The following is a 24,295-nucleotide window of genomic DNA, read 5'->3' on the forward strand; positions in this document are numbered from 1 at the left end:
GGAATGGCGGGGCGGGGTGCACGGGATCACACCGCTCTCAGGCCCCTCCTCCAGCCGGTCCGGTAACCTGTCCGGGGCGGACAAGGGCCGGGCCTCGCGGAAGCTGTGGGTGGCTGAGGGGCGCGGGTCTTGGTGGACGAAAGCCCAGCGCGGGGATGGATGGCGCAGAAGCGAGGAGAGCCGGGAACCGGGCCGGGCGGAGGGTCGAAGGCCGCGCTCCGAGAGATCCGAGCCGGGGCCGGGCAGCGCGGGGACTGGGGTGGAGCGGGGGGCTCGGCGGAGGCGCCGGGCAAGCGGCCCTGGCGGGCAGAGAGCGCAGGGGCTCGGGGCCCGGCGAGGCGCGGGGGGAGCGCGGCTGGGCTGGCGCTCGCGGCGCGACCCCCCCTCCCTCCGGCCCCCGCTCCCGGCGCCGGGACGAGCCGCCGAGGGAGGGTCGCCCCAGCCCTCCCGGAAGCGGCCGCCGCTCGGGGCGCACCGCGGCGCGCGGGGCGGGGCGGGCGGCTGCGGCACTGGGGCGGCTGGGGCGGGCCCGCCGCGCTGTAATCGGATCCGGGGAGGGGGCGGGGAGGGGCCGGGCCGGGCGGGCCGGGGGGTGGGGGGGGCGCGGAGCCGGGCTCCGGGCCGGCCGGGCTCCGCGCCTGTCAAACCCCTCATTGTTCGCAGCTGATGTCACTCGCAGTTGTGAGCGGCCGCCTCTCCCGGGGACAATGTGGGACTGAGCGGCCCAGCCGCCGCGCCGCCGCCGCCGCCGCCGCAGGACAGCCCCAGCGAGGTAGGGTGCGGGCCGGGCGGGGCACCGCGGGCCGCGAAGTTTGGGGGTTCGGCCGGGGGGCGGGGAGCCCGCGCCGGAGTCTACAGGCCAGGGTCCCGGGTTGGGAGACTGGGAGACTGAGAGGAACACGCTTCCCTGTCCCACACGGACCCAGGCCTGCACAGGTTGGGGGCGCTGCTCTGCCAGAGGAGCCCCCAGCACCAGGGAGGGCCTTCCTGGACCCGAGACCCCAGATTTGAGGCCCACATCCCACCTGCTGTTTCTGTTCTTTGGACCCGCTCTTCTCTCGACCTCCTGCCTTGGGTTCTGGTTCTGCTCCATGTCTATCCCCATCTGCCATTCCCCTGCAGTTCCTGGCTCAGCACACACCCCTTCCCATTCTCTGCAGTCCTTGGTTGGGGGGGAGGGGGGGTGGGGAGGCAGACAGACCTCCAGACCAGGGGTGTGTGGAGATGACAGTTGGGGGCTCAGAGTGGTCCCTCATGCTCTGTGGCTCTTAAGCCCCTCAGCTCTGACCTAGCTTCTAGCTGAAGTCCTGGGGGGCAAGGGGTGTCTGGATATTCACTTCAGCCTGGCCCTCATGCCTGCCTGGCCAGGAGAGGGAGGTGCCCACCTCCTCACTCCCCTGTCCCAGGCCCGCCATCTTGAGACCTGTGGCACCCAGTGCTCCGCCCGGCTCCAGCACCCTGGGGAGTGGTCTTCAAGGGGATGCACCCAGGGCCAGCTGCATTTCCTCCTCCCAGAATGTGGGCTCTTGGTCCCCACCAAACCCACAATGTTTACCTTCATGCTGGACCAACAGGGCATGTGTCCCTAGGGGCCCTCCTTCTCCTACAAAGAGCTCTTAGACCCTAGGGACTCTCCAGGAGCTTAAATCTTAGCTCCAGCCTTCACTCTTTCTTGAGGTTACCCTCATTGCTTCAGGGCCGGCACCTGCGACCCTATCCTTTTCCCATCTGAAGGTCCCCTACTCCCTCTGGGCCCTGGAACCCCGTCAACCTCCAAAGCACCCCCATCCCAGCCCCCACCCCCCAGCCTTCATCAGCATGCAGGCTCAGGCTGCCCAAACACAAGGGGATTGTTCTTCTTGCATGCTCAGGGTGGGGGGCTGGGAGCAGGCGGCCCACACACCCTGGCAGGCCCAGGCCACAGGGAGGCTGGCTTTGCCCCGCCCTGTGTCCCCAGACAGGCTCTATCCACCCTCCCTACTCCCATCCCTGCCCCCCTCCAGCCTCCATCACCATTGCCCGGTGGCATTGACCTCTTGAGGAAAGAGCTCTGAGCGGCACAGGTGGACCCCTGGTTCTCCCAGCTCTGCCAGTTGCCTTTCATGTAGCCTTATAAACAAGCGCCTCCCTCTCTGGGCCTTGGGTTCCGACTTTGTGAAACCTATGCCACTCCCCAGCTCTTCTTCCAGCCTCGCTTCCACATGGGGAAACCCATTCCGGGCCCCTAGGAGTCTCAAAGGACAGCACTAATCCCCTAGACCCAAAGAAACAGCAGGAGGAGAGGCTGAGGGTGCTGAGGAATGGGAACTGGGAATTCTGTCCAGGTAGATCCTGGCTCTCCCATGTGGCTGGTCCCCTGTGCCCTGGATCTTCTCACCCCATCCTCACTGCTTCTCTGGGACCCCATCCTCAGCCCCATCTCTGGTCCCTAATGCCTCTAGGCCCTTCTCCCTGCACATGGAGCCTGGTCCTGGCTCCTGCCCTCCTGAAGGAACTCCTACCCTCCTGGGTAGTAGAAAGATAGGCTTGAAAATGCCCATTAGGGCTCCTTTGAGCTGAGTTGGGGCACAGAGGCCTGAGTGATTATATCTGACTTGGAAGGTTGGGGAGGACTTCACAGAGGAGGTGGCCTTTGAGAAGGATTTTGACAGAGTGAGGATGGGCATTTCAAGCTGGGATCAGCCTGGGCAAAGGCCCAGAGGCCTGGAGGTACTAGGCATGTTTTGCAGCCTGGTGTGTAGGGGGGGGAAGGAGTGGAGATGAGACAAGAAAAGCTGACAGGGGCCAGATCATAAAGGGCCTTGACTGCCTGTCTGTGGTGATCAAGCTTTATTCCTTGGGTACTAGGGAGCCAAAGATGGCTGTTGAGCAGCAGAATGAGCCAGTCTCCAGCATGGAAAATGGAAGCTAGAGACCTTTCTCAATTTGGGTGAAGCAGTGAGAGGATGGGTACCATCCAGTGGGTGGGGCTGTACCAAGAAGTTGTGTCCTTTCTCTTGGAGCCCAGTCTGGCCTGGGCCTGCCTCAGTTTCCCTTGGCTGTGAGGACTCTTGAGGGGGTTGCCAAATGATGCTCTAAGGAGGCTGTGGCATTTCTGGCACCAGCCAACTTGTGAGAGCTTCCCTTTGCTGCTTAGCTCTGAGTCTACAGGACAGCCTTGGGCCAGGAAACCAGAGGGTGGAATTCATGGACCTCACGCTGCTCCCCTGAAGGCCTCTCCTCCCCCGACTCTCCCAAGAGGTGGTATGAATGGCCATCCTGGGAGGCTGTAAGGCTGAGAGGCTAGTTGCACGGGTCAGAGGATACTAGGGCATTTCCTGTGGAGGCCTGGGTAATCAGGAAGGGGGAGCATACCCAGAGAAGGGAACAGGCCAGGGAGTCAGGATCCCTCACTGCTGATCTTCCCAAGTCCAGTGTCCACCTCCTGCCACACCCTGCTTCGTCTGATGTCCTGAGCCATTCCCCAGCATCACTGGGTGTGGCCAGCATGGCTGCTTTTGGATTAGGAGTAGGAGGCTGCTAGGCTGGAGCCTGATGGTGCTGAGGGGGATGTCAGGGGATATGAGGTGGGGGATGAACTTGGAGACTGCCCCCCCCCCCCCCCCCCGCAACCTTCTCCCTAGCCCAGGTGGGTCTATAAGCTCTGGTTGGTCCAGACACTGGCTAACAGAGCCAAGGGAATCCCCCAAGGGGCGGGCCAGTCCACTTGAGTTGCCTGGCCCCAGGAGCCCTCCCCTCCCCCGGATTGTTCTTGCTCCAGAACAAAGCCAGGGTGGACACTTGATCCCTGCATGTGGGGGGGAGCTGGCTAAGCCCCCGGCCCTTTGATTGGGCAGCTGTCATGAGAGAGAGACAGCTGGGGGGGAGGGGCAGGAAGGGGCAGCCGCCATCGCTTACACAGCTGTCACCGCCCCCCCCCCCGCCCCCTCCAGCCTGAGTGGCAGGAAGCCAGGGACAGAAGGAGTGGGCACTGGGTCTGGGAAGGGGGCTTGGGGAGCAGGAGGGAACACCCGAGGTCAGAGGCAGAGGCCTGGTCTGAGCTTGGTATGTTCTGCCAGGGAGCTCTGCTGACCAGAGGGGGCTGGGCACCCCCAGAGGTGAGCTGGAGGTCAGTGTGGCATGACGTGTGGCTGCCGTGTGGGTGGCCCAGCAGGGACCCAGGGCCCACCAGCAAATGATTCCCTGAGAACTCTGGTGAGGGTAGAAGGGGAGCCAGCATGCCAAACAGGGCTGCTTGTTCTTAGGGCCCCTAGGAGAATAATTCGGGAGCCCTGTGTCAGGAACTGCTGTTCTCGCCTAAAAACAGGAGAGATCTTGAGGGTCCCTCACACAGAGAGACCAGCACTAGCACCGCCCCCTCCAGTCCCACACATACACATATAGCACAGGTGGGTAAACTGAGGTCTGGGTCAGGTGAAGCCCTGGCCAAGGTCACCCATGAAATTTGGGGCAGTGGACTCTGCTGCAGACCCAGGTATCTTTTTCAGGGCAGGAACTCTAGTTCTGGCCACATTCGAGCCCCTTTGCCCTTTTCCCCTCAAGCCTTATGACCCCCAAGGTGATGTGGCAATGGTATGGGGACCACTCCAGAGGACTCCCTGAGCCTCAGAATATTCTGGAGTTTAAGACCGTGGCTTTGGACAAGTTATCAGTCCTTTCCAAACATGACCCACATGTACTAGCCAGGCAGGGGTCTCCGGAGCTACTAAAGCCTGCTCCCCACCTTTGAAGAAACTCCCTCCAGGAAGAGGACTGACAGACGCAGCCAGACAGCCAGAAAGGGGAGGCCGACAGGGCCTGTGATAGAGAGCCCCATGCTAGCAGGTACGACCATGCTGGCCCCACCATTCCCCACCTCTCTATGACCTTGGGCAGGTTATAGACCGTCTGTTGGCATCAGGTTCCCTTCTGTTTGGTGAATTCATCTGTTCAGCTAACCATTAGGTTCTGAGCACCTTCTCCAATCCGGCTCTGGCCTGAGCTCTGGGGACACAAGGAGAAGCTGGCAGCCTTGGCTCCTGCTCTAAGGGGCTCCCAGGCTTGGCTGTCCAGGCAGACAGAACTAAGCACGTCACCACAAGTGCTTTGCTGGAGGAAGTGCACGCAGCTGGGGAATGTTAGCAAGGGCAGCCAGCATGAGGCTGGCCAGGATGCTCAGAGAGCACAGTCCCTGTGTCCACTGTTGACCTCTGACCTCTGGAGAGCCTACGGGCAGAATTCAAGCAGAGGGAGGAGCAGGTGCTGGGGATACAAGTTACTGAGGGCTTGAGGGGACAGCGTTGTCACCCAATGGTACAGATGAAGGAGCAGGCTTCATGCCATACAGTGGCTTCCTTGGGCTTCCTGAGAAGGCCAGCCCGGGAGCACCCCCTTCCTACTCCATGCCCAAGCTGTGGCTAGCAAGGGGCTTCCAAAGAGGGGATTGGACAGTGCTCCATGCCCTTCACCTTCATTTCAGGATAGGGCAGGGGGCTGAGGAAGAAGGTGCCCAGAGGTCTCCAGAGTGCTCTAGGCAGGCACACACATCCTTGGCTCCCACACCCTCCTGGGCAGAAGGAATTTGCAGGATTAGGGCTTGGCCGTGGCTTAGTTTTGGCACCAGTTGGTCCCACTCCATTTTCCTTCTTGGGTTCTGGTCCCCCCAGTTAGCTCCCCATCAAAGCTGAGCCTTGGTGGGAGACAGCCGCTGGAGGAGAGGGATTTCCAAGCAGGATTAAGGTTCAGGATTAAATTGGGGCATGAAAAGGGGTCGGGTAGCGAGGGCTGGCTGGCGGCCGGGCTAATCCCAGAAGCTAATCTCTGGCTCCTCCTTCCTCTGTCAGTTAACGGCCTTGACATTTCCCAGCCCCCAAATCCCTTTCTTACCCATCACCCAGTCCCTAGGGGAAGCATTCTCTCCCATTTTATAGGTGAGGAAATTGAGACTGGGGGCCCAGTGACTTGTTTCTGGTACAGTAGAAAGCGTTCCAGGCTGGGAATGTGGCCACTTCTTACCTCCGCAGCACACAGGAGAGCAGACTGCTGGTCTCCCGACACCACCCCCCTCGCCCCACGTGCTGAATGAACACTGCTCAGAGCTGTCTGCAGGGAGCCTCTGCTTTAGTGACCTCTGGACATGGGGCTCCCAGCCCATGTGCCGCCCCATCCCCACAAGCCTTTGCCAGGCAGGGGGAAGGCTGGGGCAAGAGGACCCTTGCTATTTTCACTGCTACCCTCCTTTTGAGGCCTCCCCACGGCTCCCCATGGCTGCTCCAGCCTCCGCTCCAGCTGCAACCCCATGCTCTCGTCAGCAGCGTAGGGCGGGGGGTGTGGGGGTGGGGAGGCTCTGGTCCCTGAATGCAAGTGCTTCTCATTTGAAGTAACTTTTCAACCTTAACCACACTTTCAAGGCCCAATCCCCAGGGGTCCCCTCTTCTAAGAGGCCAGAGAGGAGGCTCCCCTTCCCTGGACTCCCATAGGTCTCCTGGTTAATTCTTCTAATGTACGCGGGAAAGGGAAAGATGTCCATGGAGACTGGCTGCCTACCACATATGTGCTTAGCTCATTCTAATTCTCATAACTCTTTGGGGGTAGGACCTGGTACTCTCTTCTTACCGATGGGGAAGCGGAGGCTCCGGTGGGTGAAATGAGCTGTCCAGGGTCACACAGCAAGTGAGTGGCACACAAGCGTACCCATCAGTGTGGCACTTGAAACTGGGGGTCTACGCTGTCTCTCTTCTGTGGGAATTTGGTCAGTCTGACTCTGAGGTCCCCATGTAAGGGCAGGGGACCCAAAAGAGACGGGAGCTCCCCTCTAATCCCCCTTTTGCTGCCCCCGCCAGAGCCGCCAGGCACCGTGGGCGCACTCCTAGGCCGCTGTGGCCCCAGCCCCGCTTGACAGGATGAGTGGCTCAGACGCGGGGCTGGAGGAGGAGCCGGAGCTCAGCATCACCCTCACACTGCGGATGCTGATGCATGGGAAGGTGAGTGGGTGGGGGGCACGGTCTGGTGTGGCCGGCCAGGAGTTTGAGCTCCTGTGTCCTGTCTCTGTTAGATCCCCTGTCCTGGTGGACGGGCTGGGCCTGGGGCATTGGTCCCCCCTGACTCCACTCTTGTCTTGTTTGCAGGAGGTTGGCAGCATAATTGGGAAGGTAGGTGCCCAGTTCTGTTCTGTGTGGACCTCAACCTGAGGCCTCAGGCCAGGTCAGGAGGTAGTGACGGCTCAGGCTAAGAGCCATTCCATATTTTTTGTCCCACAGAAAGGAGAGACTGTAAAGCGAATCCGGGAGCAGGTGAGGATGGAGTTTGGGAGAGCTGCCCAGGGCATCTGGTTTGGAGGGGAGGGGAGATCCCTGCCCCACCTTTTCCCTGAACCCCACCATTTGGGATGACCAATGAGTGCCCTTGGAAGGTAGCTGTTTCTGGCGGTGGGCTGGGGCCTGGTGGGTGGGTAGGCAGACAGGTTCCTGGCAAGGAAGTGGAGAAGGAGCCCCACTGCCCGGCCTTGTGTGTCCCCGCAGAGCAGTGCCCGGATCACCATCTCTGAGGGCTCCTGCCCTGAGCGCATCACCACCATCACCGGGTCTACAGCTGCTGTCTTCCATGCGGTCTCCATGATTGCCTTCAAGCTGGATGAGGTCTGTGGCTGGCTGGGCTGGGAGGCCGGGGGAACAGGGCTCTGACTCCACACAGTGGCTGCAGGTGGCAAGGAAGGCCAAGCCTGGCGGGGCAGGGTTCTTTCATTAGGGTAGGACCTGGGGAGGGCTTCTTTCCTTCAAACCCCAGCAGCAAGGTGCTCCCAGGGGTGGGGGAGCAGCAGGCGCATGCACAGCCAAACCACGGTCTTCCTGCCCAGGACCTTTGCGCTGCTCCTGCAAATGGTGGAAATGTCTCCAGGCCCCCGGTGACCCTGCGCCTCGTCATCCCTGCAAGCCAGTGTGGCTCACTGATTGGGAAGGCCGGCACCAAGATCAAGGAGATTCGAGAGGTGAGGAGAAGGGGGATATCACCCGCAGGGAGTCCTACCTACCCTTCACTTTAGAGAGGGGACCTGGGCTTATGGCTTCCTGTCCCCCTGGAGAGCTTGGAGTCTGGGCAGCTCTAGTCTGGGTTATGAGGGCAGCCAGAAGTGGCCCCTGTTCTCTGCTTGCAGACCACGGGTGCCCAGGTGCAGGTAGCCGGAGACCTGCTCCCCAACTCTACAGAGCGTGCTGTCACCGTGTCCGGGGTGCCTGATGCCATCATCCTGTGTGTGCGCCAGATCTGCGCTGTTATCCTGGAGGTGATGCCTTGGTGCAGGGAGAAGGGATGGGGATGGGCCCTGGGCCTCCTTGTCAGGCCCCCTAACCCTATGCATGTGGCACCAGGTGGAGGCAGGGCAGGGCCACAGGGATGGACGGGGAGCTCTGGATGCTCGGATGCATTTACCTGGGGGTCATAGGGAGGGCCTTGGGAACACAGGGCCCTTGGGGAGGTCAGAGGGGCCTAGAGGGGTCTGATAGAGCCTCCCCCACTTGTGCCTTCCAGTCCCCACCTAAAGGAGCTACTATCCCATATCATCCGAGCCTCTCCTTAGGTACCGTCCTTCTCTCTGCCAACCAGGTGAGGTGAAACAGTAGGAGGGCTAAAAAGCATTCCTGGAGAAGGGGGGTTGAGATGGGGGACGGATGGAAGAAGGACTTGGGGGCTGGCAGGGGGGAGGACTGGCCAAATTGCTCTGACTTGTCACAGTAGCCCCCTTTCCCCCCACTTTGTCCCCACAGGGTTTTTCTGTCCAGGGTCAGTATGGGGCTGTGACCCCTGCCGAGGTGAGTGACCATAGCCCCAGGGACCCCTTCCTAAAACCAGGCCTCCTCTGACTTCTGACCCCTCTTCTTTGGCACAGGTCACCAAGCTCCAGCAGCTTTCAGGCCACGCGGTCCCCTTCGCCTCCCCCAGCATGGTGCCAGGTGAGAGACCCTGCAGAAGGAGGCAGGGGCGACACCCCTGGGGGGCCAGGCAGCACCCCCCTGGAATGTACATGGGGAGGCAGGAAAGGCCCGGAACCATGTCCAATTCCTCTTCTCCTCCTTCCCAGGACTGGATCCTGGCACGCAGACCAGCTCACAGGAGTTCTTGGTTCCCAATGACGTGAGCGGAGGATGGGGTGGTTTGAGGGTGGGGGGGTGCTTCCTGGGGTCTGGGCCTGGCCCAGGGTTGAATTCCACTCTCCCTGCAGCTGATTGGCTGTGTGATCGGGCGCCAGGGCAGCAAGATCAGTGAGATTCGGCAGATGTCAGGGGCACATATCAAGATTGGGAACCAAGCAGAAGGTGCTGGCGAGAGGCACGTGACCATCACTGGTTCCCCTGTCTCCATCGCCCTGGCCCAGTACCTCATCACTGCCTGGTGAGTGTGGGGTGGGGGTGGCCCAGGTCACAGGGCTTACGTGCCTGTGAAAGGCACACTTGGGGTGGGGAGAGCTGATCTCCCTTCTCTGTCTCTGTCTGGGTGTGTCCTCTGCCTTCCCGAACCCTGCCTTACTCACTCCATGGGGCCCCATCTTCCCCTCCACATCCATCCCTTGTGTCCTCTTTTCCCTTATCCCTTCCCTGTCTCTTTCCCCCGGGTTTCGGCCTCCCTGTATCTCCCCTCACCGAGTACTATACCTGCTTATCTATTCTTCCCCTGTTTATCCCCACTCTTCTGCCATTCCCATCCTCTCCCCAATATCCACTTCATGTCATTATTCTCGATTCCTCTCTTTCATCTAATCTCCCCTCCCCATATTTGCCCTCACTTCCCCTTCTCTTACCTGCACCGTTCCCTTCATCTCCCCCCATATCCCTCTCTCCAGTCTAGAAACGGCCAAGTCTACCTCTGGGGGGACGCCCGGCTCGGCCCCCACAGACCTGCCTGCCCCCTTCTCGCCGCCCCTGACGGCCCTGCCCACAGCTCCCCCAGGCCTGCTGGGTACACCCTATGCCATCTCCCTCTCCAACTTCATCGGCCTCAAGCCTGTGCCCTTCTTGGCCCTACCACCTGCCTCCCCAGGGCCGCCGCCGGGTTTGGCAGCCTACACTGCCAAGATGGCAGCAGCCAATGGGAGCAAGAAAGCTGAGCGGCAGAAATTCTCCCCCTACTGAGGCCGGCTGAGGCACAGGCGCAGGGGCAGGCAGGACCACCGGTAGGGGGCTGCCTCTGCACCCTACCTGCCCAAGGAGGCTCCACCCTGGGCTCCCAAACGCCACTAATGCCCAGACGCATGGATGCACCCCCCCCCCAACCCGGGTCTGTGGGAGTTCCTCCTCTCGGAGTGGGAGCAGTTTCTGGCCCAGGGACTGGGAGCCGCAGCTGCCCCAGGGTAGGGGGCTCCACCCCCTCTAGCTCTATGCTTGGATGCAGGGAGCATCCTTAGTGCCCCCACTTCAGAGGGTCACTCATGTACTCCCCATCCCTTAGGGCTTTGCAGCCTACTGCCTCCCCCCCCCATGGGGATCAGGGAGAAGGGCTGGGGGGTGGCTGGGGGCCATGCTTCTCTCCCCACCTCCCTGCAGATTCCCGCTGCTTCCACTGATACCCTTTTGACTGGAATGGACTGGCTGGGCTTGGCAGAGGGCAACCCAAAGAGGGGACCCTGCTGGGCAGCTGGGGGAGTGGCATGGAGGCAGGGGCCGAATTCTCAGCAGCAGACACTCTGTACAGTTTTTTCAATCCCTGTTTTTGAATAAATATTCTCAGAGACCAGGAAGCTGTGAAACATTGTGGGTGTTGGCAAAACCTCCGGAGAACGGGTGTGGCCAAGTCCCCGCAGGACCCCATCTGTGAATCCACACAGTCCCCATTGGGTCTTGGGCCCTTCCACATGCCAGTTCTGGGGCTCCAGGGCCCTTTGGGGTCATGTTGTTGAGCCTCCTGCCTCCGGCACCACACTGATCCAGTTGCTTTCTGGGCATTTTAGAAGCTGGCAGAGGAGTTCCAGTAGGTTGTTCCACCTCCAGTAGGTTGTTCCATATCGGTGCAGATATCAGGGAAGTCCTTCTGAGTGTCTCTCCGCTGGTTCCTCCTGCTGTGGCTGTTACCTAGGCCTTGCCCTGCTTGGTCCATTCCTTTGGCTGTAAGCCCTGAGGGCCCTCTTCTTGGTGATCTGGGCCACCTCCTTGCCTTCTTTGGTCTGGGGACTATCCATGAGTGTCCAAGGAACCCTTAGAGATGGTCCAGGATACAGATGGGAAAACGGGCCTAGGGAAGGGTAGGTCTGTATACAAGACTATGCAGGGTAGGACCCAGAACCCAAGATTCCTAGCTCCCAGAATCCTCTTGGTCTCACTAGCCTGCAGGCCCCCCTTCTCCTGTTCCAGAGCCAGAAATCCAGGCAGGGCACCTGCCCGGAACTGTGTAGGAGGTTGGATGGGCTCCTGGTACCACCATCCCTTCTCCAGTCTCAGCTCAGCATGGGACACAGATCTCCTCTCAGGTGGCCCCTGGCATACTCAGGCTCTGCCTTCTTGGCAAATCTGGGGCTTGTTCTGGTGCCTCAGAAGGGCCTAGGGCAGGGCTCTCTGAACGTCCCTGGAGGTGCTGCAGAAGTGCGGGCAGGTGCCAGGCCCGTGGAGTGCACGCCCTCGGGGGCCGGGGCAGCGCCTGGCGGGCGAGGCGACCCAGTGCCCGGCGCACGGGGCGCTGCAGCAGGCCATACAGGAAGGGGTGAGCCGCGAAGGCCGAGTAGGCCACCCAGGTGACCGGCGCCTCGGCCAGGGCAGCCTGCGCGGCGGGCGCCAGGCACGCACAACCGTAAGGCAGCCAGCAGGCGGCAAACTGGCCCACGGCCAGCGCTGGGGCCAGGGCTGCTTTGCCCCCAGGCAGGCGAGGCCGGAGGGGCGGCAAGATGGAGAGGCGGCTGTCCAGAGAGTCGGAGCGCGGCCGGGAGCCGCGCGCGGGCCGCGGGGGCCGCAGGGCCGCGCGGCGCGCCACGAGGAAGATGCCGCTGTAGGCGCCGAGCAGCAGGAGGGCGGGCAGCGCGAAGGCCAGCAGCGCCCAGAGCGGCCGGAAGGGCCCGAGGCCGCCGGCCAGGACGGAGCAGCGCGCCGGGGCAGGGGGCGGCGCGGGCGGCGGCCCGAGCAGGGAGAGCGCGCCCAGCAGCCCCGCGGCGGCCCACACGGCCGTGAGCACCAGGCCGGGCGGAGGCCGCGCGCCGGGCCGCAGCGGGTGCACTATGAGGCGGTAGCGCGCCAGGCCGAGCGCGGCCACCCCGAGCGTGCAGGCGGGCAGCAGCGCCGCCGACAGGAAGCGCGCCGCGCGGCACGGGGCGGGGCCCAGGCGCACGCGGCCCAGGCCCGGCGGCGGCGCGGCCAGCAGGCCCAGCGGCATGATGGAGGCGGCCGCCAGCAGGTCCACGACGCACAGGTGCACCAGGTAGAGCGCGTCGCGCAGTCCCGGCGTGCGCAGCACCACGACCAGCAGCGCGCCGTTGCCCAGCAGTGCTGCTGCCTCCACGACGGCCGCCAGGATCAACCCCACCGAGCCCGCGACTTCTGAGGTGTTCGGCCCTGTGGTGTTGGCCATTCGAGCGCTTCAGGCCTCACCCTGTGCTGGGCTGCAGAGAGCGGAACGGAGCATCTCTCCCCACCCCCACCCCCCTTCCCATCACCTGTCCCTTGCTCCTCTGGCCCTTCGCCTCCGAGGCTGCCCTGGCGCCGGCTCCGTTGCCCAGGCTGCCATCCTGTCACAGGGGCTTGGCCGGCCCCATGGAGAGGTGCAAGGCTGCGACTTCAGCTCTCTCTTCTGCCCCGGCAACTCAGCCTCTGCTGGAGATGGTACCGGCTGACACTCTGATGTTGCCCTTTAGAGACACACAGAGCTGGCAAGGGAGGAGCAGGGCCTGGCACCAGCCCCCTGGGTCCTAGCAGCTGCCGGCTGCCGGCTGGAGGCTGTGCCTGGGACGTGCTGCGGATGCCTCTGGAGGGAGGCCCAGAGCAGGCGCAGGCTGGAGTCTAGACTGAGGACATCAGAATGTGGGCTTTGGAGTCAGCCCGACCCTGCTCTGCCTTTCCCTGGGGCGGGAAGTAGCCCCCCACATGCTCTCCCCTCTCATCTCCATTAGTGGGGGTAATCAGATCATTCAGCCTTTGTCCTGAGGGGAAACTGAGGTACCAGTGATACAAGAGCTGGAGCAGCGAGGGCTCCAGGAGGACTAGTTCTTTCAGACGAGGCTAGGTAAGGTGAGGGGAAAATCATAGGACTTGGCGCTTAGTAGGCTCTCGACTGGGCTTAGCTTGGCACAGAATAGGTGCTTCATGATAGTATGTAGAATTAATGAGAGGAGGCCTTGGGGAAACTACTGTTTTTGTTCGATTTTGTTAAAGATGTTATTGATTTATTTGAGAGAGAGCTTGAACATGAGGTGGGGGAGCGGTGAGGGGCAGAGGCAGAGGGAGAAGCAGGCTCCCCGCTGAGCAGGGAGCCCGACGCGGGGCTCTATCCCAGGACCCCGGGACCATGGCCTGAGTTGAAGGCAGATGCTTAACTGACTGAGCCACCCAGACATGCCACTGTTTTTGTTTTAATTGAAGTAGAGTTGACATACAATACTACAGAACTTCAGGTGTACAATGTAGTGATTCGACAATTCTGTACTTCCCAGACTCCTTTGCCAGTTGGTTTTGGGGTATATTCAGCTAAAAGAAGTCAGCAGCGGAAGACTGGAGGGTGGAGGGAGGGAGGAAGCTGAAGGTATTTTCTCTCTCATGCTCAGCCTGGGGCTCTGGGTCTACCTCTGTGGAGGACAGCCCCCTCTGTGGTTGGGTGCCTGCAGGGAGATCGTGGCCTCTATGCAGTGGAATACTATTTCCTTCCATTATCCCTCCGGCCCAACGGTGGTAGCAACTTCCTACTGTTGCTAATCTTTGGATTGCCTCACTATCCCCTTTGATAGTTCAGTTTCTCTCTATAAAATTTTCCTTGTCTGGAATCCCGAGGGTGATTTCAGCTTTGCTGACTGGATTTTTTTTTAAATGTCCTTTATTTAAATTCAATTAATTAACATATAGTGTATTATTAATTTCAGAGGTAGAATTCAGTGATTCATCGTTTGCATATAACACCCAGTGCTATTACATCACGTGCCCTCCTTCATGCCCATCATCCAGTTACCCCATCACCCCACCCACCTCCCCACTGACTGGATCTTGATTGACACACTCTCCAGTCCACTCTCTACACAGCAGCTGAAGTGGTCTAAAAACAAATCCCATCATGTCATGACCCTGCTGTCCCCCCTCTAAGAGCTTCCCATCATCAGATTAGACTCTCAGCTCCTTGGTGCCCAGGTGGCCTTCTCTCCACCTCTCTGACCTCACACTCCTTGCTGACCGTACTTCCAACCATAGCCGTCATCTTGCTGGTCCTCCAACATGTCAAACTGGTTTCCACTTCAAGATCTTCTCATGTGCTGTTTCCTCTGTCAGAACACACTTCCCTCGGATCTGTCCAGGACTTGGTCCCTCACCTAAGTCTGGGCACTGCTTGAGAGAGGACTTTGGTGACCATTTTTCCTAAAATCCCCCTGCTTCATCACTAATTCTTTACCCTGCCTTCTTTTTCTTCCTGGCACTTTTCCTACTCGATATATTTCAGATCTCTGCACATGCTTGTTCAGAGCCTGTTGTCCTAGCCTGTAAGCTCCAGGAGACCCGGGATTTTGTCTTCGTCTGGGCCCCTAGAACCCACCCCAGGCACATGATCAGCAATGTACAGAACTAGGTGGTAGCCACAATAGCATGAGCTTCCTGAGTTGACTCATTTCCTGCTGGAATTTGAAGAGCCTGGTCCAACTCTCCATTATTCACGTGAGAAAACTGGCGCCCAGAGAAGTAAGGAATGTGTCCCAGATCACACAGCTGAATTGTGCCTGGAACCCAGGTCTACACAGGCACCACTTCCTGTGCTTGGCCACAGCTTAAACGTGGGCCTTTGCCTCTAGGAGGTGAAGCTGGATTTTTGAGGTCTTAGTTCAGAATAAGAGGAAGTCCAATGCCTTCCCTTCTCCTCTTCTCTCTGCCCAGCTGTGCCTGCACGCCAGGGGCAGTGCCTGAGCCACCTGGGCCTGAGGAAGGCTCAGCAGGGCCAAGTGGGAATAGCAAATGAGAAAAGTGGACTGGGGGAAGGCGATAGGCAGGGATGGAGATGATAACATCACCGAGAGTGCACGCTCCCTCCAAAATAGTCCAACTAAAATAAAAATGGAGGGATAATGGAACACTTTGTAGCTTATCTTTCTTGGGTTTTTGTTTGGTTTGGTGTCTTGTTTTGTCTTAATTTGCACAAAGAAATACAGGAAGGATAAAGCAGAAACTATAGCAAATGGGTGGGAATGGAGTGAAAGGCTCTTCTGAGCACACATTTCTGTCCAAAAGACTGGACTTTTTGGAACGATGTCAGTGTTCTACGTATTGAAAAAATCAACCAACGAAGATGAGGAAAACCCCCTAAAAGTTAATTATAAACAGAAACAAATGAACCTCCCTATACTTCAAATGTATAACAACCATGCTGAAGAGAAATAAATAGCTCAACCAAGTGATATTTGAACCTTTGTCCAAACTGCTCCTTTGACCATTGACCCTCAGCCTAAAAGATAAGTCTTGAAAAAGATTCAGTACATCTTGAGCTCAACTTACAAAGTTTGGTTTTCACAATGGTATGGGTGTAGCAACTCTGAAACTCCTTTGTGTGTGGGATTAAGCAGTAAGTAAATATATTAAGGTTGATGGAAACCAAGGTTCTTCCCGTTAGAGAAAGGAGGCATTTTAACTATACATTTGGGGGAGAATGGAAGAACCCTGTGGTGTTGGATTGGAATTGGAGAAATAGACATGGATAGATGTGTTCGTTTATTTACATATACATATTTTCTGGCTCTCTTTGCTATAAGGACTTAAAAACAATGGTACCCCGGTACCAAGGAGCACACCTACTGCCCAAATCTTGGATGTTAAATACCATTTCCTGCTCTAGGGAACCAGGGCTCCTTGGAGAAATGGCTGATTCCAGGTTTGCACGAGATGAGCTTGGAACATTTTGTGATGCCAGAAAGGAAAGAAGTGCTCAAAAAATGATGTAGATCTGAGAGTTGGCTTGAAAGACCTTCTTCTGGCAAAATCTGGGACATTTTGAAGATCAGAATAATTACAGTAATGGATTATAACCCATCACATAAGATAAGAATCTACAAGTCCATACGGATAATAAAGAAAGGGGACTAGTGATTAATAAATATAAAAGAAATGAGAGAATTAGGTAACTGTCGTTTGCAACCATCTTAGCAAAAATTGATTTAAGTCATTGATTTCAGGTAAAAATCATCAATGGATATTAAAGCTAGTGGGTAAAAGTCCAGGAAGGATGGGACGCTTACACCTCAAGATATTTTCCCACAGTTCACTGATTAATTACAAACAGGAAAAATGGTGACTTTCAGGTGGAGACCCCTGGTGGACACAAGAGATTGAAATTAACATCACCGAGAATGAGACATATCCCTGTGGATATAATGCACGGAGGACACATCACGTAGGTCATATTCCTGCCCAAACTGCAATGCCTGAAGCTGATCATGACACAGCATCAGACAAACCCAAATCGAGATATTCTGTACAACAACTGGCTTGTCCCCTCCCGTATCAAGAATGTCAAAGTTATGAAGGGAAAAGAAGGGCCGAGGAATGGTTGCAGACTGAAGGAGACACATGAGGCATGACAACTAAATGCAATGTGTGACCCTGGACCGGACCCAAACCTGCTCTCTAGAACCCGCACCCCCATTTGGGGACAGGGTTACCTAGGGGGGGTGGCTGGCATGCCTGTCATGATTATAGAACAGTACCCCTTGGCTATATGCTGAACTTATTAATAATAGTCACATATAAGATACATGTGGATGTTTGGTGCCGAGACATGAGAAATGCTTGATTTGCCGGGCTGTGTCTGGGCTAAAAGGCAGAATCACTACATGGGTCCCCAAATGTTGAGAGTCCCCTTTGAAGGCTCAATGATCAGGAGGCCAGGTGTTGCGGACATGGATGTAGATCGATGGTGTGTGTGTGTGTGTGTGTGTGTGTGTGTGTGTGTGTCCCACATCACCCTTGTGAGTGCTCACTCCCTAGAGCAGGGCTGGGGCTGCTGTGTGGTGTGGCGGGTCCCCGACGAGAGAGAAGGAGGCCCACGCTTAGTGCAGCTGCAGCACAGACAAGCGGAGGCCAGGGAGTGAGTGGATACAATATTTAATAAACTTGCTATATATGCTTGAAGTTCAGCCTGCCCTGGTACTCACACCTCTTGGGCAGATGGTCTGGGTCAGGGTGGACAGCCCGGGTGGATGTGGGACTCCACCCACTCTCAGCCTGTGCTCCTCTAACTTGAACGGCGGCTGTATCTGTCTGTGCCCCAGTGATAATGGCAGTCCATCATGCCCGTCACCGTAGGAGGTGAGACTCTGGGGCTGTGGCCATGCCAGGGCTAGCAAAGATCGGAGCGGGGGGGATCATTGCCTGGGACACAAAAGCGAGATTTGGGGGCACCAGGGATGGGCAGGAAGGTTAAGGCTGATGGTCTAGCTGCCAGCAAGCCCCAGGGGTGGGGGTAGGCAGATAGCTCAGAGGTGAACCTCCAGCAGGTAGCGCAGGCGACGCTGGTTCTCCTGGTAGATGAGATACTTGCTCTGGGAGAACTGGGAGCTGCAGAACTCTGCACAGAGCACAGGCCGGCCCTGGGGCACCGCCACTCGCTGGCCATCCAGCTCCAGCTCAGTGTCCTGGGTTGGATCTGCAGGGCACAGCAAGGGCCATGGGTGAATCAAGGGTCACTGATCCTTGGCTTTACCAATAAGTTCTGCCACCTATACTGTCCACTTCTGCCACGGGGAACACCTGCTCATTCCCAGCTTGCAATCTCCAAACCACCGCACAGGCTGGGCCTTCTGCCTGGAATATCCATCCCATTTCTCTGCCTGGGAAATGCCTACTTATCTTTTAATGCTCAGTCATTGACACCTTTTCTTTGAAGCCCTCCTGGATGCCCAGGAGTGATGTTGAACCAGGAAATGTTTGTCGAACCACAAAGTGAATGACTAGTAAGGAGGGCTGCTTCTCTCTGTCCCTCTCCACAGCCCCTTCCCTGCCCACCTCCTCCCTGAAAGCATCCTGGTCCCCTAGCTCAGCCCCAGGCCTTTATCCTCAGGCCCATCCAGCTTTTCGGGACTCACCAGGCTCTGTGTGGCCTCGGGCAAGGACACTGTTGGAGCCAGAGGTTGGCTGTTTCCAGCTGCGCTCATCGATGGTGATGTGGTGCTCTCTGCCCAGTGCCACCTCCCCCAGGGACATATAGCCAATTTGGTGGGCTCCACAGGATATGCCAGTAACCGGGGGACCCAGGGAAGCTCAGCATGGGCAGCCTGGCCCTCCTACCTGACTCCCTGGCCCCTGCTCTGCTGCACTATTATTTCCTCTGGCTTTGTTGACCCAGCCCAGAAAAGTGCCCCCTCTTCCTGCATCCTTAAAAACACCCCCTTGTCCTGGCTGTGCTCCCTCCCACCCCTCCCCTATTCCTTGGACCCCAGAGAGCAGGCCTCTGCAGCCCCTGCCCCCCACTCCAAGGTCAGCAATGGGCTCCAAATGACCAAATCCAGGGTGGACGCCTTTTCTCTCTGGCCTGTTCTGCTGATTTTGCCAGTGGCATCCTTCACCCCCGACCCTGGGACCCCCTTGCACTGGCTCTCCCGAAGCCACCTTCTACTCCTTCTTAGGCTCCTCTTCCCTCCTGGTGGACCCCTTGACCTTGGGCAACTTCAGATATCCTAGAACATCACTCCCATCCAGCCTCTCTTGGCTTGGTGGGTGGTGTGGGTCTCCAGCGATGGGCTGGCTGAGAACCCAGTCTGGGGAGGTCTCCTCAGTGAGGACACCTCTGGACAGAAACTTGGGGGTCATCAGAGATACCTCTGACCCTATCACACAAGCTGCCCATCCCACCTCTCATACATCCCTCTCATGGATTCTCTCTTCCCCCACCTCCACTGCCTGGGCTGGGTGCCCATCACCTCTGGCCTGGGTGAGAGCACGGCTTCCCTGTGCCTCTGGCCTCAGCTGCCCTCCCCATGGTTGCAGAAGCTGCTGTATATAAGTCTGGTTAGGGGCCCCATCACTGTCTGGATAAACTCCTTTGATGCTCCAGGCCCCAGTCCCCACCCAGAACAGGCATTTGCTCAGATCTTTATCATCAGGCTGTGTGCAGAGGTCCTGACCTGCTGCAGCCTCCCAGGCTTCGTGCCTCCTCCTAGCTTCTTGACCTCCAAGCCTCCTCTTCCCCCCCCCCCCCCCCCCCCCCCCCCCCCCCCCCCGGCTGGCACACTCATCCTATCTGCATCACCTTCTCCGGGAAGGGAAGTTGCCTGGGGCTTCTGACCTGTCCCTGACCAGTTGCGCTTCCTCTGAGTCCCCGCCCCCCCTTCCCCAGGGTGCCCCGCTGAGTGCTCTGGTCAGTAGCCACTCAAGGATTCCTCTCCTGGATCCACCGCGAGTTGGGCAAGCACTAGGCCCAGTCCTCCCTCGTGTCCCGTGCCGGCCCCGGGCTTGGCCCCGCGGGGTACCTCACCATAGCCGGCTGACTTGCTGTTCTCTGAGGCGAAGCAGATGCCCTTGCCAGCGCGGCCGCCGGAAGGTGGCATGACGCGGAGCCCACTGGTGAGGGTGGCGGCCACCACCGCCACGTTGATGCCATGCCACAGCAGCTTCCGATTACCCAGCTTGGAGTGGGCCTGGAACCTGTCTCCCTGGAGGGAAGGGGGTGGGGGCAGGGAGGGTCATGCTATCCAAGCTCAGGTGTTTCTCCCTGCTGTTCAGAGGGTACGACCAAGGCCAAAGGCCCCTCTGGCCAGTCACACACACTCACGCACATATGCCCAAGACCTGGGCCTGGGGGAGGCTGAGGAGTTGTTAAACCAACTCGCTGATAGGCACATAAGCCAAGGTCATCTCCGTAAGGGGCAGGTAGCGAGGGGGAATGGGTTGGGGAGACCCTCCCTCGCCTCCCCTTCTCGGTTCACTTCCCAAACATGGTGAAGAGCCGGGCACCTGTAGCTGTGGCCAGTCTGTTCTAAGTAGGCGGGTATCACCTGCAGGAAAAACAGAAGCTGGCTGCCGAGGGTGAGAGACGTGTGGACAGAACCCCACTGTGGCCTCCAGTTCCAGAGCTCTGCTCAGGCCCTACCGACACAGGGAGAGAAGGCCAAGGGCAGGCGATTCCTCTGCATGCCAGGAGGGCAGGTGGGCAGAGGGACAGTGCCTCCTGTCAGCCTGGTTCCTCTGCGGGACCGGCCCACCTTATACTCGGGCGCCTCTGGGTCCAGGCTGGAGCTGACACTTAAGGAGCCGGTAGTCTCGGTCCAGTGGGTGTGGCACCCCCTCCACCTTCTCCTCCTCGGGGGATGCCTGCAGGGTCTGGGCCAGCTCGATGTCGGCCAGCACCTATAGTGATGGGCATGGGCGGCTTGTGTGGCCGCTTGACTCCCAGCCTCCTCCTTTCCATATGAGTGGGACCATGGCCACCCCACCTGTCTGTCCGCCTCTGCACCCCTACCCCATCCACTGGTCTGGCCTTCCCCTCCCCTGTTCTTCCGGCTACCCATTCCGTCCACCTCTCTGGGCCTTCTTGGCCATCTGTCCCCCATCTCCCTTGCCCCGTCTGTCCATCTGCCCGCTGCCTGCCCCCCTGCAGAACCTCACCAGCAGCATGTCCTTCTTGGCCTGCAGGAGCTCAGGGGATTTGATGGGCGGGGCCTGGTTGCGGCTGAAGTTGTGGGGAATGACAGTGTAGAAGTGGGAGGACAGTGCCTCCAGGCTGAGGCCACCGTCCGTGGGGGCTCTCAGCGCCACCTCCAGGGCCTCCAAAGCCTCGAAGCCTCGTGCAATCTGCTGCTTGCTCAGCTTCCCTAGGGGCATCTTCTTCACATCTGGGGAGGGGGTTGGGGAGAGTGGGGGAGACTCAGCCCTGCAGCCCTGCACCCCGCCCCGGGGCCCCCACCACCCTGCCTGGCTCCTCTCCCCTCACCGAGGTTCATGAGGGTCATGGCATTCTTGAACATGTCCTTGCTGAAGATGTTGGTGATGAGCTTCCGTGTGGCTGCGTCCAGGAAGCAGGGCCATACGTGCTGTACCATGGCCCTCACGGGGTCTCCATCCACCAAGGGGTAGAGGGCACGTGGGCGGGAGCAACTGGGCACAGCCAGAGCAGAGCCTGGCCTTAGACAAAGATTGGCCAGATTGAGGCCAGAGAGGGGAGGCCCGTGCCTGAGGTCACACAGCTTGGTAGTGGCAGAAGCCAACTGGCTGGGTCTCTCCTTCCAGTCCCCTCCCTTGTCCCAGGCCCCACCACCCTCCGGGCCACGTCACCTTCACCACGGCTTCCTGGGCCTCGTTGTCTCCCTACACTTCAATAAGCGTGTATTTGCCCGGGTGGGCCACAAAGTGGTCCCGCTCCACCCAGCTGTTCTTGATCTTGTCCCGAAATTTCTTCTCAAAGTCCTTCTTTGCATCCTCCAGTAGCTTGAAGTAGCTGAACTTTGACTGGCCCACCTCTCCCTACAACCGACAGCCTTCAGGAGTGTGCCCGCCACCAGCCGGCTGTGAGCATTTGTGGGCCTCTGCTCTGCCAGGCCCTGTGCCAAGAGCCCCTGGGCAGTCAGAGGCAGAGAGGGGGTGCAGTCACCAGCCGAATAAGCTGTGGGGGCCCTGGGGAGCAGGCCACATGTGTCGAGCAGGGAGAGGTGGGGAGGAGGTAGGTACAGCGTGGGAAGGCGGTGGCACTTACCACACGGCCCCAGTGGTTCCAGCAGGCGAAGCGGTCACCCTCTTCCAGCAGCTGGATGATGTAGAACTTATTGTTGTTGCTTCTGATGTTGGTCTGGTTCAGGGTGCATGCATAGTCTTCATGCACCTAGGGCCAGAGGGGGCATGGGGAGGGCAGGCCCGCTTGGGCTGCCCTTGGGGGGGACAGAGTACCCGCCTGCACACAGACAGCGGTCTGATGCGGACAGGAGTCAGGCTGTACTGGGGGCATCAGAGAAGGCTCTGTCAGGGAAGGCTTGAGGAGGTCATGGTTCTGCCCTGCGGGACACAATCTGAGGGGACATGACTCAACTCAGGCAGTTGGGGGAAGTTCTGGAAGGACATGGCTGTGCCCTGTGTCAGGGAATCAGAGGGAGACATTCATTCTGCCCTGGGGATCTCACAGGGACACAACCCTGCCATGCAAGGGATCTCAGGGGGACATGGCCCTGTGGGGCTGCTTTAGGGGATATACGTGAACCCTGGGGAGGCTGAGGGGGTCAAAGTCCTGCCCTAAGTGTGGCAGGGGGAGGCCTGAGAAGCTCAGGGGCTTGCCCTGGGGTCTGAAGAGCAGACATGACCTGCCTGGATCTGATGGGATACAACCCTACCTGACCTTTGGGGTCTTGGGGGGACATAGCTTCCTTGGGACTCTGAGCTACCTGTCCAGAGCCAAGCCCTGGTGAGGTAGGGAGCAGGTCTGAGTGTATTTGTTTGTTTGTTTAAAGATTTTGTTTATTTATTTGACAGAGAGAGGCACAGTGAGAGAGGGAACACGAGTGGGGGGAGTGGGGGAGGGAGAAGCAGGCTTCCTGCGGAGCAGGGAGCCTGATGTGGGGCTCGATCCCAGGACCCTGGGGCCACGACCTGAGCCAAAGGCAGACACTTAACGACTGAGCCACCCAGGCGCCACCAGGTCTGAGTGTATTTGTACCTGGGAAGGAGTAGGCTCCAAGTCAGGATTGGGACTACAGCTTACCTGAGTCCCAGGGCTGTGGCTGAGTGGGCTGGATCCACTCGGACTATGAGCTTGTCTGTGGGGGCAGCTCTGAGGGCCTCGGCGGTGGAGCGGAAGCTGTCCTCCTCCTCTGCCCCCTGCTGCCCCTTCTTTTTTTCAGGGCCCTCACACTGCACCTGGGGCTTGCGCTTTGGAGCCATGGCTCTTCTGGGGCACAGAGGGGGCCCTCAGGCTTCATGGCCTCTGCATCCCACCTGACTGGTACAGCATCAACCTGCCCCACTCTGGGTTTGCCCTTTGGTGACACCCCCCCCCCGACACACTGCCTCCCCTTGCCTCCATTTCCCCATTCCCTGACCCAGACCAAAACCGGCTCTCTGCACCAGTCCCCTTTCCCTTTTCCCATTCACGGAAGCCAGGCCAGGACCCTGTCCAGTCTGCCCTCAAAGGGGCAAGGAAGAATGATTCCCCACCCTCTCTAGCAATCCAGGGTCCTGAAGAGGGAGGGAAAGTGAGAAGAGAATCTCTTCCTGCTTCTGGGCTCCTCCTCCCTGTGGGTACTGCTTGCTCCTCCCCGTCTCAGCTGACTCAGATGGACCTGGCATGGTTGCTGGGCTGAGTCACCCCAACTATGGAGGAGAGTGGGCAGCAGCTCCCAAGAGCCACACTCCTGGGACAGATCTGTCTCTCCAGAACTTGGCACCCAGCAGCCCAGAAACCCTTCCCGAGGGGTTCAAAAGTTCTGGGGTGCCAGTCAGGGTCTGAGACCTGTGGCCTTGAACTGCCAGAGGGCAAGCTCCAGTCACACCCCGTCCTGCCCTGCCCTGCAGAGGGCTGTGGGCAGGACCATAGGGCAGTCACCTAAGAGACGTAGGGACCTGAGAGAGATGGCAGTCACGGGTCTAGTATCAGGACCCCCACAGCAGTTCCAGTTCTAGGGCCTTCTCTAGCAACCCTCTGTAACCTTAGGCGGGACTTGGGCAGTGATTTCCCTACAAACGCCAGAGATGGGAGCAGGGGCAGCGCGCGGTGGGGGTGTGGTTTTCCAGCTATCTGGCCACCAGTCAAGTGAGTCAGAGGCTGGACAGGCGGAGGCCAACAGCCTGTCCCGTGGACCGGTGGACACTTGACTGGGATACAGCCAGTGCAGCCCCGGGGACTGATGCGTCCTTAGCGCCGCTCGTCAGGCCTGAGGCACGCAATACGTGTCAGCCGGTTGCCCAGTGACCTTGGGCCCTGGTGCAGACACTGCCTCCCCTCCTCGGGGCTGCCTAGATTCCTCCCGGTTACCTCGCGCCAGGATGGTTCACCCTGGCTCCAGCCCCCGACGGGGAGGAGTCACGCTCCGAGATACGAAACCCTGCATCTCTGACGCCTCCCAGCGTCCAAGGACCGCAAACACAGAGAAGGCCCTTCTGATCCGACCGGCCCCTGGACGTCAGCCCGCAGCAGGGCGCATGCGCCCTAGCCTTGGGCCGGAAGCGCGGGGAGAGGCTTGCTT

At 59.0% G+C, this 24,295-nt stretch overlaps 3 protein-coding genes across 4 annotated transcripts; 1 reads left to right on the forward strand and 2 right to left on the reverse strand.

Moving 5' to 3' along the window:
- The first annotated feature begins 574 nt into the window (after positions 1 to 574).
- Positions 575 to 10,708, forward strand: PCBP4 (poly(rC) binding protein 4). Of its 2 annotated transcripts, XM_045862252.3 has the most exons (13): positions 575 to 772; positions 6,822 to 6,962; positions 7,107 to 7,130; positions 7,239 to 7,271; positions 7,500 to 7,616; positions 7,835 to 7,966; positions 8,132 to 8,260; positions 8,506 to 8,580; positions 8,742 to 8,786; positions 8,864 to 8,927; positions 9,056 to 9,108; positions 9,197 to 9,366; positions 9,815 to 10,708. In XM_045862252.3, exons 2-13 carry the CDS (start codon positions 6,882 to 6,884, stop codon positions 10,101 to 10,103), a joined length of 1,212 nt encoding a protein of 403 aa, XP_045718208.1. In that variant the 5' UTR covers positions 575 to 772; positions 6,822 to 6,881; the 3' UTR covers positions 10,104 to 10,708. The 2 variants fall into 2 exon arrangements, with proteins under 2 accessions (XP_045718208.1, XP_064451638.1); XM_064595568.1 differs by lacking the exon at positions 575 to 772 and having other exon boundaries at positions 6,878 to 6,962; positions 7,505 to 7,616.
- Positions 10,709 to 11,084: 376 nt separating this feature from the next.
- GPR62 (G protein-coupled receptor 62) lies at positions 11,085 to 12,522 on the reverse strand. The gene has a single exon (XM_045863803.3). It carries the CDS (start codon positions 12,520 to 12,522, stop codon positions 11,431 to 11,433), a length of 1,092 nt encoding a protein of 363 aa, XP_045719759.1. The 3' UTR covers positions 11,085 to 11,430.
- A 2,727-nt stretch (positions 12,523 to 15,249) lies between these two features.
- PARP3 (poly(ADP-ribose) polymerase family member 3) lies at positions 15,250 to 24,258 on the reverse strand. The gene is given in 12 exon segments (XM_064595569.1): positions 15,250 to 17,778; positions 18,218 to 18,391; positions 19,606 to 19,779; positions 20,029 to 20,125; positions 20,333 to 20,360; positions 20,362 to 20,477; positions 20,736 to 20,962; positions 21,061 to 21,194; positions 21,403 to 21,590; positions 21,820 to 21,945; positions 22,816 to 22,844; positions 22,847 to 24,258. Coding segments are annotated over 12 exon segments (1,611 nt in total). The 5' UTR covers positions 22,995 to 24,258; the 3' UTR covers positions 15,250 to 17,608.
- Between the last annotated feature and the right edge of the window lie 37 nt (positions 24,259 to 24,295).

The sequence above is a fragment of the Mirounga angustirostris genome, unplaced genomic scaffold, assembly GCF_029215605.1.
Source record: "Mirounga angustirostris isolate CCGP_5_RB_7025 unplaced genomic scaffold, mMirAng1.0.hap1 SCAF_1, whole genome shotgun sequence".
NCBI lineage: Eukaryota > Metazoa > Chordata > Mammalia > Carnivora > Phocidae > Mirounga > Mirounga angustirostris.